General features: G+C 41.6%; 3 protein-coding genes across 9 annotated transcripts in view; 2 read left to right on the top strand and 1 right to left on the bottom strand.

The window, feature by feature from the left end:
• The first annotated feature begins 1,361 nt into the window (after positions 1–1,361).
• LOC108045196 lies at positions 1,362–2,098 on the top strand. The gene is made up of 2 exons (XM_017124425.1): positions 1,362–1,425; positions 1,490–2,098. Exons 1-2 carry the CDS (start codon positions 1,384–1,386, stop codon positions 2,039–2,041), a joined length of 594 nt encoding a protein of 197 aa, XP_016979914.1. The 5' UTR covers positions 1,362–1,383; the 3' UTR covers positions 2,042–2,098.
• A 1,337-nt stretch (positions 2,099–3,435) lies between these two features.
• On the top strand, positions 3,436–4,646 carry LOC108045203. The gene is made up of 2 exons (XM_017124431.1): positions 3,436–3,517; positions 4,020–4,646. Exons 1-2 carry the CDS (start codon positions 3,452–3,454, stop codon positions 4,596–4,598), a joined length of 645 nt encoding a protein of 214 aa, XP_016979920.1. The 5' UTR covers positions 3,436–3,451; the 3' UTR covers positions 4,599–4,646.
• A 429-nt stretch (positions 4,647–5,075) lies between these two features.
• LOC108045226 (uncharacterized protein DDB_G0283357) overlaps positions 5,076–12,467 on the bottom strand; it is a 53,677-nt gene continuing 46,285 nt past the window's right edge. For 4 of the 7 annotated variants that reach the window (XM_017124473.2, XM_017124480.2, XM_017124475.2 and 1 more), the window contains 5 exons: positions 8,340–8,853; positions 6,938–7,340; positions 6,204–6,452; positions 5,936–6,144; positions 5,076–5,861 (listed from right to left, as the gene is read on the bottom strand). In XM_017124473.2, the coding sequence (XP_016979962.1) occupies positions 5,480–5,861; positions 5,936–6,144; positions 6,204–6,452; positions 6,938–7,340; positions 8,340–8,853 (1,757 nt within the window). In that variant the 3' untranslated portion in view covers positions 5,076–5,479. The remainder of the gene's footprint in view (positions 5,862–5,935; positions 6,145–6,203; positions 6,453–6,937; positions 7,341–8,339; positions 8,854–12,467) is intronic. The other 3 variants (XM_017124481.2, XM_017124476.2, XM_017124478.2) reach the window with 1 other exon arrangement.

The raw sequence follows: 12,467 nt of genomic DNA, 5'->3' as shown, positions 1-12,467 counted from the left end.
TCGCCGTTTTTGTGTGTACTACAATAACAATACTTTTATACCAGTATTTATATTAGTAAATCGCTAAATTCTGTCACTTTGTATTTTTGTTTTTATATACTTTCTGATTCGTATATTTTGTAATATTTTTAAACTGTGACCGGACATGTAAAGTTGATTCATTTGAAGGCTTCATCAAACATGAGATCAGAAAAAGGCTTTCGATCGATGATTCAGCCAACTTTGTATTTTATGGACTTCCATAACCCTCTCATTCCGTGGAAACAATCATATGGAAGATATGAAAAGCAACGTCTTTTACGTCTACGATAAGGTCCCGATAAGGCCCCTATAACAGAGGTGCTTAGTATTTCGGACCCTCCATTTAATCGCGCGGCTTATCAGATAAGACGCTTCTCACATGGCAAAACAAATCAAGTGGAAGGGCAATGAAATCAAATCGCCGTACAGGTGTCCAGCGACACATGCGCTGATAAAACTAGAGTTTAAGTGAACATTGGAAATGGAAATACTGATAAAAACTCCAAATTTTGGGGAAAATATATTTCTTTGATCAGATTTGATTTTGTAAGCTTTCTGTAAGCGCCATTTTGTTGGAAATTTTGTAACGAATTTAACGAGGTATGCCATTCCAGCATTCGACCACTATTTCAAAGGGTTTGGATTAAAAAACCGAAAATTCGAGCTGATATTTTTCGGATTTTGTCCAAAATATTTTTCATAAAGGGTAGTTTTTTTGTTATAACAATATTTCTTATGAATTGTTAGTGGAACTTCTCTCTTATTTATTATTTAAGCCAAAAAGTAGGCAAAATTACATTTAAATGTAGTTTTGCAATTGAAGATATTTGAAGCCAGAAAATGCAGCCTAGAAATATGATTTAAAAAATATTATTGTTTATCAATCTATTGTTATAGGCCTTCAAGACCCATCATTATCTATTGATAAGTGCGGGTTGTGTCTTTCATGGGTTTTTTAAATATTGCGATAAATATATATTTGATGTCCAAATGATCAATTGGCTTTGTGCGTTATCAGGGCGTCAATGTGACTAGCTCAAGTTGAATTTCTTCTTAACCCGTTTCGAACCCATGGGATATATAAGTAATATATCAAAAACTTCTAAAGAATTTTGAGAATCTTTTTTTTCAATTTGAATTAAAGATGATAGATGATACAAAAAACCGAAATATGTGAAATTTTAAGATTTAAAAATAAGTGACTTAAGTAATAGCAATGTTAAAAAGTAATTGTAAGTGTAGTAGCTCTGGAATTGTTTTTTAAAAAAGGTTGAAGGAAAGATATCACATAGAGGGTTAAGAAACACGACGATATAAAAGGGCCAGAGCGCAAATGGTTGGTAATAGTTGGATAATAACAACATGAAGTATACCATTATTGCCTTGGCCGTGTGCCTGTTTTGCGTAAGTTTGCTGCTTAAAAATATATTTAAGTTCTATGATATAATGATAATTATTTAAATTCCAGGTAAATGCACTGGTGGTGCCCTATCCCAGCGAGAACTCCTCGCCGGAGCTGGTCGATTTGACCGATGGCGATGTGGCGGTGGAAGACTTCAGCTTTCTAAATGCCACCTACAAAGCCATAAAGATCGCTTTGCGCAGCCTCAAGGGATTCAATTGTATTTTGAAGTGGGTGGTGGGCATCCAGGACAGTGCCAAGCTGTTCAACAGCAATGTGCTCCTTTGTGGCGTCACCGCCAGCAAGGATGTGACCAATCTGATCAACGCCAACGCCCAGATCATCAGCACCTGCAACGACATCATCAATCTGAAGTCGAACGTGTGCGTCCTGGCCGACGACGAGCAGGCCAAGATCACCAACAGCTGCTTCGTGAAGACCCTGCGCAAGGTGTGGTCCCTGAAGAAGCAGGTCGACAAGGCCATCAGCCTGGCCAAGAAGATCCCCCAAACCGGACCGAATGCCGCCGTCTGTGTCACCGACGCAGTCAACACCCTGACTACCTACTACACCGCCTTCCCCCAGAACATGGTCAGCTGCTCCCAGCTCACCTCTTAAAGGGCTTAAGTCCCCCAACCGATTCAAGCATGCATTAAAAAATCCGTGATATCACAATTTTTGTTTATTCCTTATTTGGCAGGGAAATATTGTACTCGTTTCATTTATAAGGTGTGGTATACCTTTTTAATGCATTTAATGCAGAATCAAAAACGAAATAAATCACTTTAAATGTACAAGTACACATCTGAATGTACATAAATATACATTCTATTATATAATCAATTCTTTTTTGAGTCTTCAATTTTGTTATACAAATAGTTCTAGTTGTTTCTGTTTAGAAGAAAAGATATAAATCGAAACACACAGAGTATAATCTACATAAAGAATGTAATCAAATAGGTAAGTAATTTCTATGATATCATATCATAGCTTACCGTGTCATGACTTCTTATTGCTTTGGTTCTATATCTATTGTGTTGACAAGACAATTGATTGGAAATTCCTACCTTCCCCTTCTATATATTAATGCTATCAGTGGAGCTGATCAATTAAACAAAAGTGATCGATTTTTCACGCTTGTGGTAGATAGTAAAAGTAGGCTTTAAAGTTTCTCAAAAATCTTAAAAAATTGTAATCTTTTTTTAGCTTAGCATGTGGTCGAAAAACCGGGCCTAAGTTCAATAATGTTTCTAGAATATTGTGTCTCGTATTATCTTTTTATCTGTCTGCTACCTAAGTTGATCTAAAGTTTAAATAAATAAAATTAAAACAGAAAGAACTAAGTACTCTTTCCAATATGTTTTGTTATTGCAAGTGTTCTTACCAATAATCACACACAGAATATTGATAAAAATTGGAGTGTGACAAAAACAACATTTTGAAACTTATTAACATGCTCAATACTGACTCATAAAATTTGTATTTTTTTATTTATTTACCAATTTATTCCACTAGAATTCTTTGTTATTGGTGAGGTTAGATTTAATTTATTAGATTTATTTGAATATACTTAAAAGGTGTCAGTTAACATCGATTGGTGACTTTTCCAAGGGGTTTGTTTTGATGGGCGACTCTAAAATTAAATACTCCCGTTTTCCTGGGAGCAACAGTCAACCGGAGATTGTGCAGGTGCAGCATCGAGAGCTTGTGCAAGATATGGACACACCTATCTGGGGGCGATCTTGCAGAGCTATCGGCATGGCCACCACCCACTGAAAGAAGCCCCCTGGCTATCTACTTTCGTGTGTGTCCACACTGCATAGATAATACAAAATTAGTTTCGGACTTTGGGTGGCGTTAATTAAACCTACATATCAACGCATGGTATATTCATATTGGAACGTAGTTGTCCAAATCGAATCAGCCGGATCGCCACTTCACTGATATGGCCCGTCCAGATCTTCTATATAAAACAAACCCCACGGATCGATCAGCAAACATTCGCCAGTGAAACCATCCACCAGCAACATGAAAGTGATCAGCCTGTGCCTTCTGGTTGTGGCCTCGGCCAGCTTCCTCCTGACCACCGCCAACGTAAGTTAGCCGGTTGCCAGGGAACATACCCAAATCCAGCCGACTGATAACTTAAATAAAACAAAACAATTCACTCAAGTGCCAACGTACCTACCACACTGCCAAAAGTTGATAAATCCAAAAAGTGTGACAAAAACAAAACCCAAAAAGATACGTTGATATAAACAAACGTCTACTGTTTTTTTTTTACGCTTTTTTTTAATAAGCAATCAACAATTCTGTGCCTTTAAAAAGTATATTGTTAATACCCGTGAAACAATTTCTCTTCCTAAAAGTGCAATCCTTTTTTTTTAACTTCTAAATTGGTTTTTGAATAAATTACTTTAAGCTACTTATTTGATTACTAACAATTTAAATTCAGTTTTTAAAACTAAGCAGTGTTATATATATAATAATATAATATATTTGGATACATAATTTGTAAAAGTCCTTTTATAAAATTCTAGACCTAATCCTCTGCCCGTCGTCTTTAATCTTTAACCTTTTGCCAACCAACTTTTAGGCCAATGCCTTGGGAAACTTCGAGGACTTCGAGGCCTTCACCGATGCCGAGCTTGAGGAGATGATCGCCACCGAGTTGCTCGACCAGGAGAACGACTTCATGGGCGTCGACCAGTTCGGCTTCATCAGCGGCTGCCGCAAGGTTCTGTGGGCTGGCTACAAGGGCATCAACGGCACCAAGTGCATCGTCGAGGAGGTGGCCAATGTGCTGCTCACCTGCACCAACTACGTGGACGACCTGGCCAGCTGCACCGGGGCCATTCCCAAGGACGTCCAGGCCATGCTGGACAATGCCAAGCAGATGATCGCCACCAGCAACAAGATCCTCAACCTGAAGTCCCAGCTCTGCGCCACCTCCACCCGCGGCGTCGTCTCCTCCACCAAGAGCTTCTTCCACTGCACTTTCAAGGCCTTCTGCGCCACCATGTCGTTGGTGCGCCACATGAACACCATGATCCACCAGGGACACGACCTGCCCTTCAAGACCGGCGCCTGCTACGTGGATGCCACCAACAAGGTGGTCAACGGCTGCAACGCCTTCGTGCCCAACATCAACACCTGCATCGCCAGCATGACGTAAGCAGCTCCAGAAGTTGGTAATAAAACCATGAGATTATGAACAGAGCAATAGAACTTCTTCTTATTTGGGGGTCACTCGGCTTGGGGGGTTCCCAATATACATAGTATATATGTATATATACAAATAACACCCAAGATATCGCTAGGAACTAATGCCAATTATAAGTTAACAGGCTTAAAAAAAATATTATCAATTCAAATTCAAATTATTTTGCTTTTATTTTGGACGAAAACCTGGCAATATCCTTGCAGTCATAATGAAAAATACTGCGGAAAAGTCTCTCCCTAAAAAGTAAACATTACAAACGTTTAAATTATATATGTATTTATTGATTCATTCGTTCGTTTGTTTATTTATAGATGTATTATGTATTCGTGTATATATGTAATTAATAATAATATTGTTTGAGCCGCGTATATAAAAACAAATAACAATAAAAAAATGCTTAACCGAGACAATTAAATTAATGTCATTACTTAATAAATTCAAGCCGAGTCACAAAAAAAAAATAAAATAATAGTTAGAGAGTAAAAATGGTAAAAAATACAACACCGAAATGGAACTCAAGGACAGCAGTTAAGATTAGATATATGCGGATGTTCGCCTTGCGATCGATACTGCCCCCTAGGAATAACAATATTCTTTTTGCCAAAAAAAAAAAAAAACCTGGAGTATAATTAGGTGTAATAATAGGGGTATATGATAATGCATATAGTACAATGTAAGTAGCTAGAACTTAGGCTTAGTTTTAATCGTTTATATTAAGGTTTTTTTTCTTTTTAGAATTGCACATGCTTTAAGTTAATCGACAAAAAAAAAAAAACAAAAAAAAAATGCACCGCTTAGAAGTTGAGACTGGAATTTGGGTTGGATATGTGGATTCAGATCAGGCTGAGGCGACTGTTGGTCTTGCGCAACTGGGCGCGCCACGGGATGATGTTGTCCTCCTCCTCCTCGGCCTGTCCCTGACTGCCCTCCGGGGATTCGAGTAGCTCCTGGACTCCAACGACGCCGATACCAACACCGCCCTGTTCCTGATCCTGATCAGCACCCTTTAGTTCGCCATGGTTCTCCTTGTTGCCCAACTGGAGCTGCTGCTGATGCTGCTGTTGGAGCTGCTGCTGGAACTGGATCTGCTGGTAGTGCTGCTCCATGCCGGCCAGATTGATGTTGATGTTGTCGATGGACATGGCGCGGTTCTTCAGCCGCCAGGTGTCCGCCACCCGGTTGTTCTCCTCCACCTTGGGCGTGTAGATGGCCGCCCTAGAAGTAGGTCAGACAATTGAGGCCAGGGGTCAGGAGACGCCCCACTCCCCACTAGCCGCACACCCACTTACTTCAGCTTGTTCTCCGTCTCCTCGCGCCGCGCCAGCAGATCCCGCTTCCATTGGGGAATCTGGGAGAGACGGCGCGATTCCGCCTCCTGGGCCATCCGCTCCTCGAAGTCCTTCTTGGCCCGCTCGGCCGCCTTCTTGGCCATCATCTGGCGCTTCCAGTCGGGAATGGCGTTGCCGGCCTGGTCCCGTTCCGGTATCTGCAAGTAGATCTTTGACCCGCCTCTTAGCCACCGTTCGCTTGGGTATCCGCTGGCATCAAAACACTCACCTGGTCCACGTAGTTGTTGCCCGAGAACTGCTTGGTGATCTCCATGTAGTGCTCCGAGTCCATCCGGCTGGCCATCTGCTGCTCCACCTTCATCTTCTTGATGCCGGGTATGTCCTTGGAGATCTTCAGCTCGGCAATCAGGTCGGACTTGAGATAGGTGTCCGTGCTGGAGGTCAGGCACTGCATGCTCAAACTGCGAGCGGGCATCTGGTAGGGCTTCGGCACCTTCTGCGTGTCCGTGCGGCGCAGCTGGAGGGGATTGGAATGGATTGGCAAGGGATGATAAGTGATTGCTCGTCTTGTCCCGTTTCGTTACAAATCCTTTGATTTTATTTTAATGGGTTAAGTATGTGATTGCTCGTCTTGTCTCATTTTGTTACAACTCCTTTGATTTTATTTTAATGGATTAAATATTTGAGAAGATATCCTATGACCTTTAATGTTTTTAAAAACTTTTTATTGGATTGGAAAACCACCGGAAAGAACTGTAGACTGCCCGAAATTTCTAGAGCTCTTACGTTGGCAACATAAAACTTGAGTTTTAAACAAAATACAAATTTATTTTCTAATGATCTTTAAACCATTGAACTTGAAAATCATGGTGATTGGGAATGGGACTGGGATAATTGGATAAGTAAGATTAACTTTACCACATGTACTTTTTTTGAGACACTGAACTTAAGTCCTTATAATTGTTAACTGGTAATGCCCAAAGGATTAGGATCATCGCTCACCTGGACGCTGTTCAGATCCTGAATGGAGATGGCCGACAGGGGCTGGTGCTGCTTCCTGGTGGCCGTGTCCTGGCTGTTGGGCGCCGATCCGTGCGGCTTCTTCGGCTTGTGCGACTTGCCGGACATGGTGGCGTCCTGGCCGCCTGCCCCGCCCATCGGCGGACCCATCGGGGGCTGCGGCGGCAGCATTCCGTGGGGCAGGGGCGGCGGTGGAGGCGGCAGCGGCGGCTGCTCGCCCATTCCATGCAGCTGGTGGGGGTGGTGCGGGTGCGGATGCGGATGCGGATGGGGGTGTGGGTGGTGCGGATGCGACTGCGGATGCTGCGAGTGGAGCTGCGAGTGGTGCACCTGCTGCTGCTGCTGGGCGATCTGTATCTGCATGTAGTCCTCGGTGTCCGTGGAGCTGTGGGTGGAGTGCGTCTGATTAGCGAGAGATCTTGGCCACTTTCACTGGATAATGGGTGGTGGGTAGTGGGTAGTGGGTGGTGGGTGGTTGCTGGTTGGTGGATAGTGTTCAGTGGGCAGTGGGCGGACCTGCGCCAGGCGTGGCGTGTGCGCAGTATCATCTTCGGATTGCAACTGAGTTGCAGTGGCGGCTGCAACTTCACAACTGTGGCAAGAAAAGTGGCAGGCCGCAAAGTGGCACGCATAAAATTTCATGCACTCTTGAGCGGCAGAGGAAGTGGCAAATCTCTCAGCAAAAGTGTTGCGAATTAAGCTTGGTTTCCAGTCAAGCTTTAGATTAGATTTAGATGTTTTTTTAAATTATTTATATGTTTCATATCTTTAATAAATAGTCACTCGTTTAAAAATAAAGTCTATAAATAAAGAAATGAATAAATAAACCAAACGGGGAAACTAAGTATTACTACATTTGTATAATTGCATACTAAGTTGTACTTTTGTATGTTTTCTTTATGAATTTATGTACCTAAAACTATATTATTTTTGTTATCAAATGGTAAAGTTACTTCTTATTCAAAATGTGTAGATAACAATAGACAACTACAAAAAATGTTTTAAAAAACTCGCAACATTTCTTTGGATACTGGTTAAAATGAAAACTGGTTCAGCTAAAATTGGCTTAGCTATTTTCCCGCATGGAAAAGCCGCATCGCTGTGATCTAGCCATCTGCTAGCTGCTAATTGCCCAGCGGCAGCCAAGCGTCTTTGCAGCCATGTATCTTATTTTCTATATGTTATATTTTTTGCTGGATTTTGGCTAATTGAGGCGAGGCAACTGTACCGCCGATACTAATTATAAAAGCAGCTGCACGAGATGTTCAGCCAAATTAAATCGGCTGCCATGTGCTAATTGAAAGTCAGAGGATGGGTGATGGGGGATGGGGGATGGAGGATGGAGGACAGGAGATATTTTGGGGGAAGGAGGGACATCACTCACCGGGCGGAGGATGGACACGAACGCTTGTCGATGCTGATGCTCTTGAGATACTCGGACGGCTTGATGAGATGCGTGACGCCGTCTTGCGATTTATTGGGAAAACTGGGCGGCACAAACGGCAGCACCAGCTGCTTGTTGACCAGATTGGGTCCGCCGGTCCGCTGTCCGCCCGCTAGATGGCTCTCCCCGTAGATCTGCTGCTGCTGCTGGGTGAGCTCGTAGTGGTCCTCGGCGGAGGAGCCTCCACCATAGAGGCTGGGCGTGTACTGATGCGGCTGGTTGCTGGGATAATGCGGCTGCTGGTTGGGATAGTTTCCATTTCCATTCCCATTTCCATTGCCATTTCCCCTCTGACCCTTCGGCCCCTCCGCATAGCCATAAAAGTGGGCATTATTGGCTGCTCCGGCGGCAGTAACATTACCACCAGATCCTCCTCCAGATCGGGACTCCTCCGGATTGGCGGCACCAACTCCATTTGTGCTGCTGGCATTGAGCAGCTTGGCTTTCTTGTTCGCTGGAATTGAACCAATTTATTTATGAGTTTTGTGGGTTAGCAGTTATCAGTCTGACTCTGGTCATGCTAACTTGAGCAGCCAGCAACTAAGCAAAGAAAATGCTGAAAATACGAAAACCCAACCACAATGGATCGCTGCGTAGGCGCCTTTCACCAGACGGAGATTTGGAGGAGCCGGAGCCCCAGTTGCATACAAATACGAGCACGGGCATAACTAAATCAAATAAATTACATCTGAGCAGTAGCCCAACGGCAGTGACTAAGTGAAGCTGAGTCAAGAAATGGCCAATAAGTGCAAAATACTGAGAAGCATATTTATAACTTCAATAATTTAAGTTACATGTGAAACTATAATTTGTTATATCATTTCTTTTCATGCGAAAACTATAAGAATTCCTTCTAAAAATATATTAGTTGTGTTTTTATACTGCCTTACTGAGTCTTATTTTATATTTGTATTGCTAATTATATTTATTTCATAATAATTTAATGACCAAATGGAAGTATAACGTTTTTCCACCATTAGCATTAATACCGAATAAAAAAATAACTGTATATATATATATGCAGTGTTATTAGCAGTTAAAGAATACCCATAAAACCTAACTGAAGAGCTACATACATTTACACTTTAAGTTAATTAGGTGGAGATATGATTACTAATTGCTTACAGATATGTATGTATAATCGTGTATTTTGTTTAGATAGGGCAGACAAAGCTGCAGGGCAAAAGTTTCATTAGGCTGATGATAAGTGGACACGGGGCAAACTTAAGGGTGTCTGAGATTAGGAAAGTCTGCAGGTGATAAGCATTCAAATGTGCCTTTGATTGAGGCTAAAAGTCCATACATTTCTTGCTGGAACCTCGTGCCAGACATTCGTTAAAAGTTAAAAGAATAAATCAAAGATTGGGTTACAGAAGCCCATGGGTAATTTATGTCAATTTCATAATGTAATCTCTGGTTCCAATTATGTTCATTATTTTCCCTATGGTTTTCCTTGATCTAGCCCAAATGGGAATGGAAAGCTTGCAGTTTCCTGGGAAATCCATTCGACAGTCGGCTGATTATCCCCACACACGGAAGAATGGCTCCCTTGCCGTCGTCGTCGTCGTCGTGGGAGTATCCACATAAAAATTGAATTAGCCGCGGTTTCCATGGAAGACACCCCGGGCCGCCTCTTTGTGTCTCCCCGAATTCAATTTCCAGGCAGCCAGTTAATTGGCCAGACCCCATCTAAACCCGATCGCGCCGAGTCCCCAACTTTCACGGCCTCTGGTAACCCGTTTCCCCGGCGATCGTTACGTGGTCGCTGGTGCAGATTCATGGCTGCGCTCTTATGGCCAAAACCACTGGCAATCGAGTCCAGCCAGTTTGCATTGAATTGATTTATCCGATCCGCAGCAAAAAAGAGCGAACGAAATGCGCATTTTTCCACATGTCCCCACACATTTATCTATTAATTTGTGCGGAGCAAAGCGGTTTGCACTTGTCAAGTCCGCGGTGAAATTTGAAATTGGAGTTGATGTCTAGTTCGGTTTTTTTTTGTTTGTTAGCTGTTTTACGAGTGCAATGCCTGATACTTGGCCTTTACAAAGGCAACCAAAATAGTTTTAAAGCATAACAAAATGTATTGCATTTTTAACTTGAATAACAAAGTTTGGTCTTCGAGTTAAAAATAAAAGGGAATTTTATGCTTATGACTTCTTCTCCTGTTGAGAGTTTGTTAAGCATAAAATTGACATTCATTTTTAACTTAAGACCCAGCTAAAAATGTATTTTATATTACACAATCACAAAACAAAATGTTTGCAGTAGTACTTTTTTCTACTCCATATTTTTGGAAAGACAATTATGAAGGATATATTTAAGTTTAAATACAAACAATTTTAAAGGAAGAATTGCATTTTAAGGGTAATGATGAGAAAAGAAAAGAAATTCAGTATTACCAAGAGACATAATTTTAATTAGGTAAACAAGAATTTATCACTGCTTTACAATTTATTTGCATTATGAAAGCTAATTTGCATTGCATTTATATAAGTTATTTTAAAGCAAATTTAAAAAAAATAACACTTATTATTTTGACAAATAACACTTGACAAATAACACTAACACACCGTAGATTAAGTTTGCAAAAATCAAGTGAAGTTCGGAATCGAATTGAGAACACAACAATCCATCTCAGTAGAGGTTGTGTAAGGTTTATCATATAAAAAACACTTCACAAGCTATATATATCGATACCCTTTATCATATAGCATTTATTTTTGGGAATCACTTACACCGAAAGATATCGAACCGGTGAAAGCTGAGCGTGAAGTAATTTCGACGCGAGTTCTTGTGCATCTTAACCGAGCCCAGCATGTTCATTTTGATCACGGTATTAAGTTAGGCACATTCTCAGGATTTGACGATTTGAGTTAACGCAAGATTGATGGCCGGAAAAGCGGAAAAGCGGATAAATCGGGGAAACTTCGGGTGACGATGTTGCCTGGGCGAGCTCCGTTGGCAGCCTGAACTGGGTTCAAGCCATCGCCAAAGTTATTCACCCAAGACGACGACGGATCGCATTGGCTCCAAAAGAGAGAGAGACCGCTGCCTCGGAAACACGTTCACTTTCGTGGGTAAAAGTTTCGCAGATCCACGAGCCGATTGCCACGAGGGGGCGTGGCACATGTGGTGGGCGGTGGTGCGGGTGGCGGTTCGTCGGTCGCCAATTATTGTGGCCAAATGTGTGTGGGACCTTCGCGACTTGTGGCTGGCAAATAGCTTCCTCATCGCGAATCGGAGATGCCATATGTCCAGTGTATGTGGTATATACATACATTTGTTTGAAGGCCTCTTACCCAACGACAATTGACAGCAATGTTGGTTCAGACACTTTGAAAAGCTGAGAGGAATTCACACTTGCATACATCTCAGAAAACCTTTTCTCGGAATATGATTTGATGTCTACATGTTGATATTCGAATCCAGGATTCTATTCTATTTCTCTGATTGTAGCCCTTTTTTTTATAATCAGCCAATGTTTGTTTAAATATTAAAAAACAAATAAGAAACCGAATTTACTATTCCAAAAATAACTTTCACACCAAAAAATTTAAATAAAGGAAGAAATCCAAACAACATCTAAAAGATATTCAATTTAAGATATTTAAATATTGGATTTAAATGTAACAGATTTTATCCCAAGCAATTGCAGCTTGATCATTTCTTATTTCTATATTTATATAACATTAATATTTAATAGAATTATATTCAATCTTTGTTTCTGTTGAGCTAGGCAAGCAAATGTATGAGATTGCACACGTTTTCCATTTTGTCGAGTGTGGCTCATATCTCATATCTCATGACTTATGCTTTATACGGCAGTCAAGTGGCTGGGATTGTTTTCATCGCTGGCACTTCCACTTTTTCACTTTTCCACCGTGCAGTCCGACTTCCACTTCTTTGTTTTGGCCACATTTTCCACGGATCTTTGCCGCCTTATCGTGTGAACGTCGGATCAATTAAAGCCTCTCTCCGCCAATTGCCCCTCCCCTTTTCGCCGCCTCTACCCCTTTCTCCATTTCTCCTGCCCCATCGGACATAATGGGCAATTAACGAATGGAA

This window comes from Drosophila rhopaloa, unplaced genomic scaffold (assembly GCF_018152115.1).
Source record: "Drosophila rhopaloa isolate 14029-0021.01 unplaced genomic scaffold, ASM1815211v1 contig_3, whole genome shotgun sequence".
Taxonomy (NCBI): domain Eukaryota; kingdom Metazoa; phylum Arthropoda; class Insecta; order Diptera; family Drosophilidae; genus Drosophila; species Drosophila rhopaloa.
The sequence above is the reverse complement of the archived record's forward strand: the minus strand, read 5'-3'. Positions and strand labels throughout refer to the sequence as shown.

Bases quoted from the DNA above. Each gene is read 5' to 3' on its own strand.
- LOC108045203 (XM_017124431.1), top strand. From the start codon at position 3,452: ATGAAAGTGATCAGCCTGTGCCTTCTGGTTGTGGCCTCGGCCAGCTTC. The intron at 3,518-4,019 runs GTAAGTTAGCCG...ACCAACTTTTAG, and splicing joins TCCTCCTGACCACCGCCAAC to GCCAATGCCTTGGGAAACTT.
- LOC108045196 (XM_017124425.1), top strand. From the start codon at position 1,384: ATGAAGTATACCATTATTGCCTTGGCCGTGTGCCTGTTTTGC. The intron at 1,426-1,489 runs GTAAGTTTGCTG...TTTAAATTCCAG, and splicing joins TGGCCGTGTGCCTGTTTTGC to GTAAATGCACTGGTGGTGCC.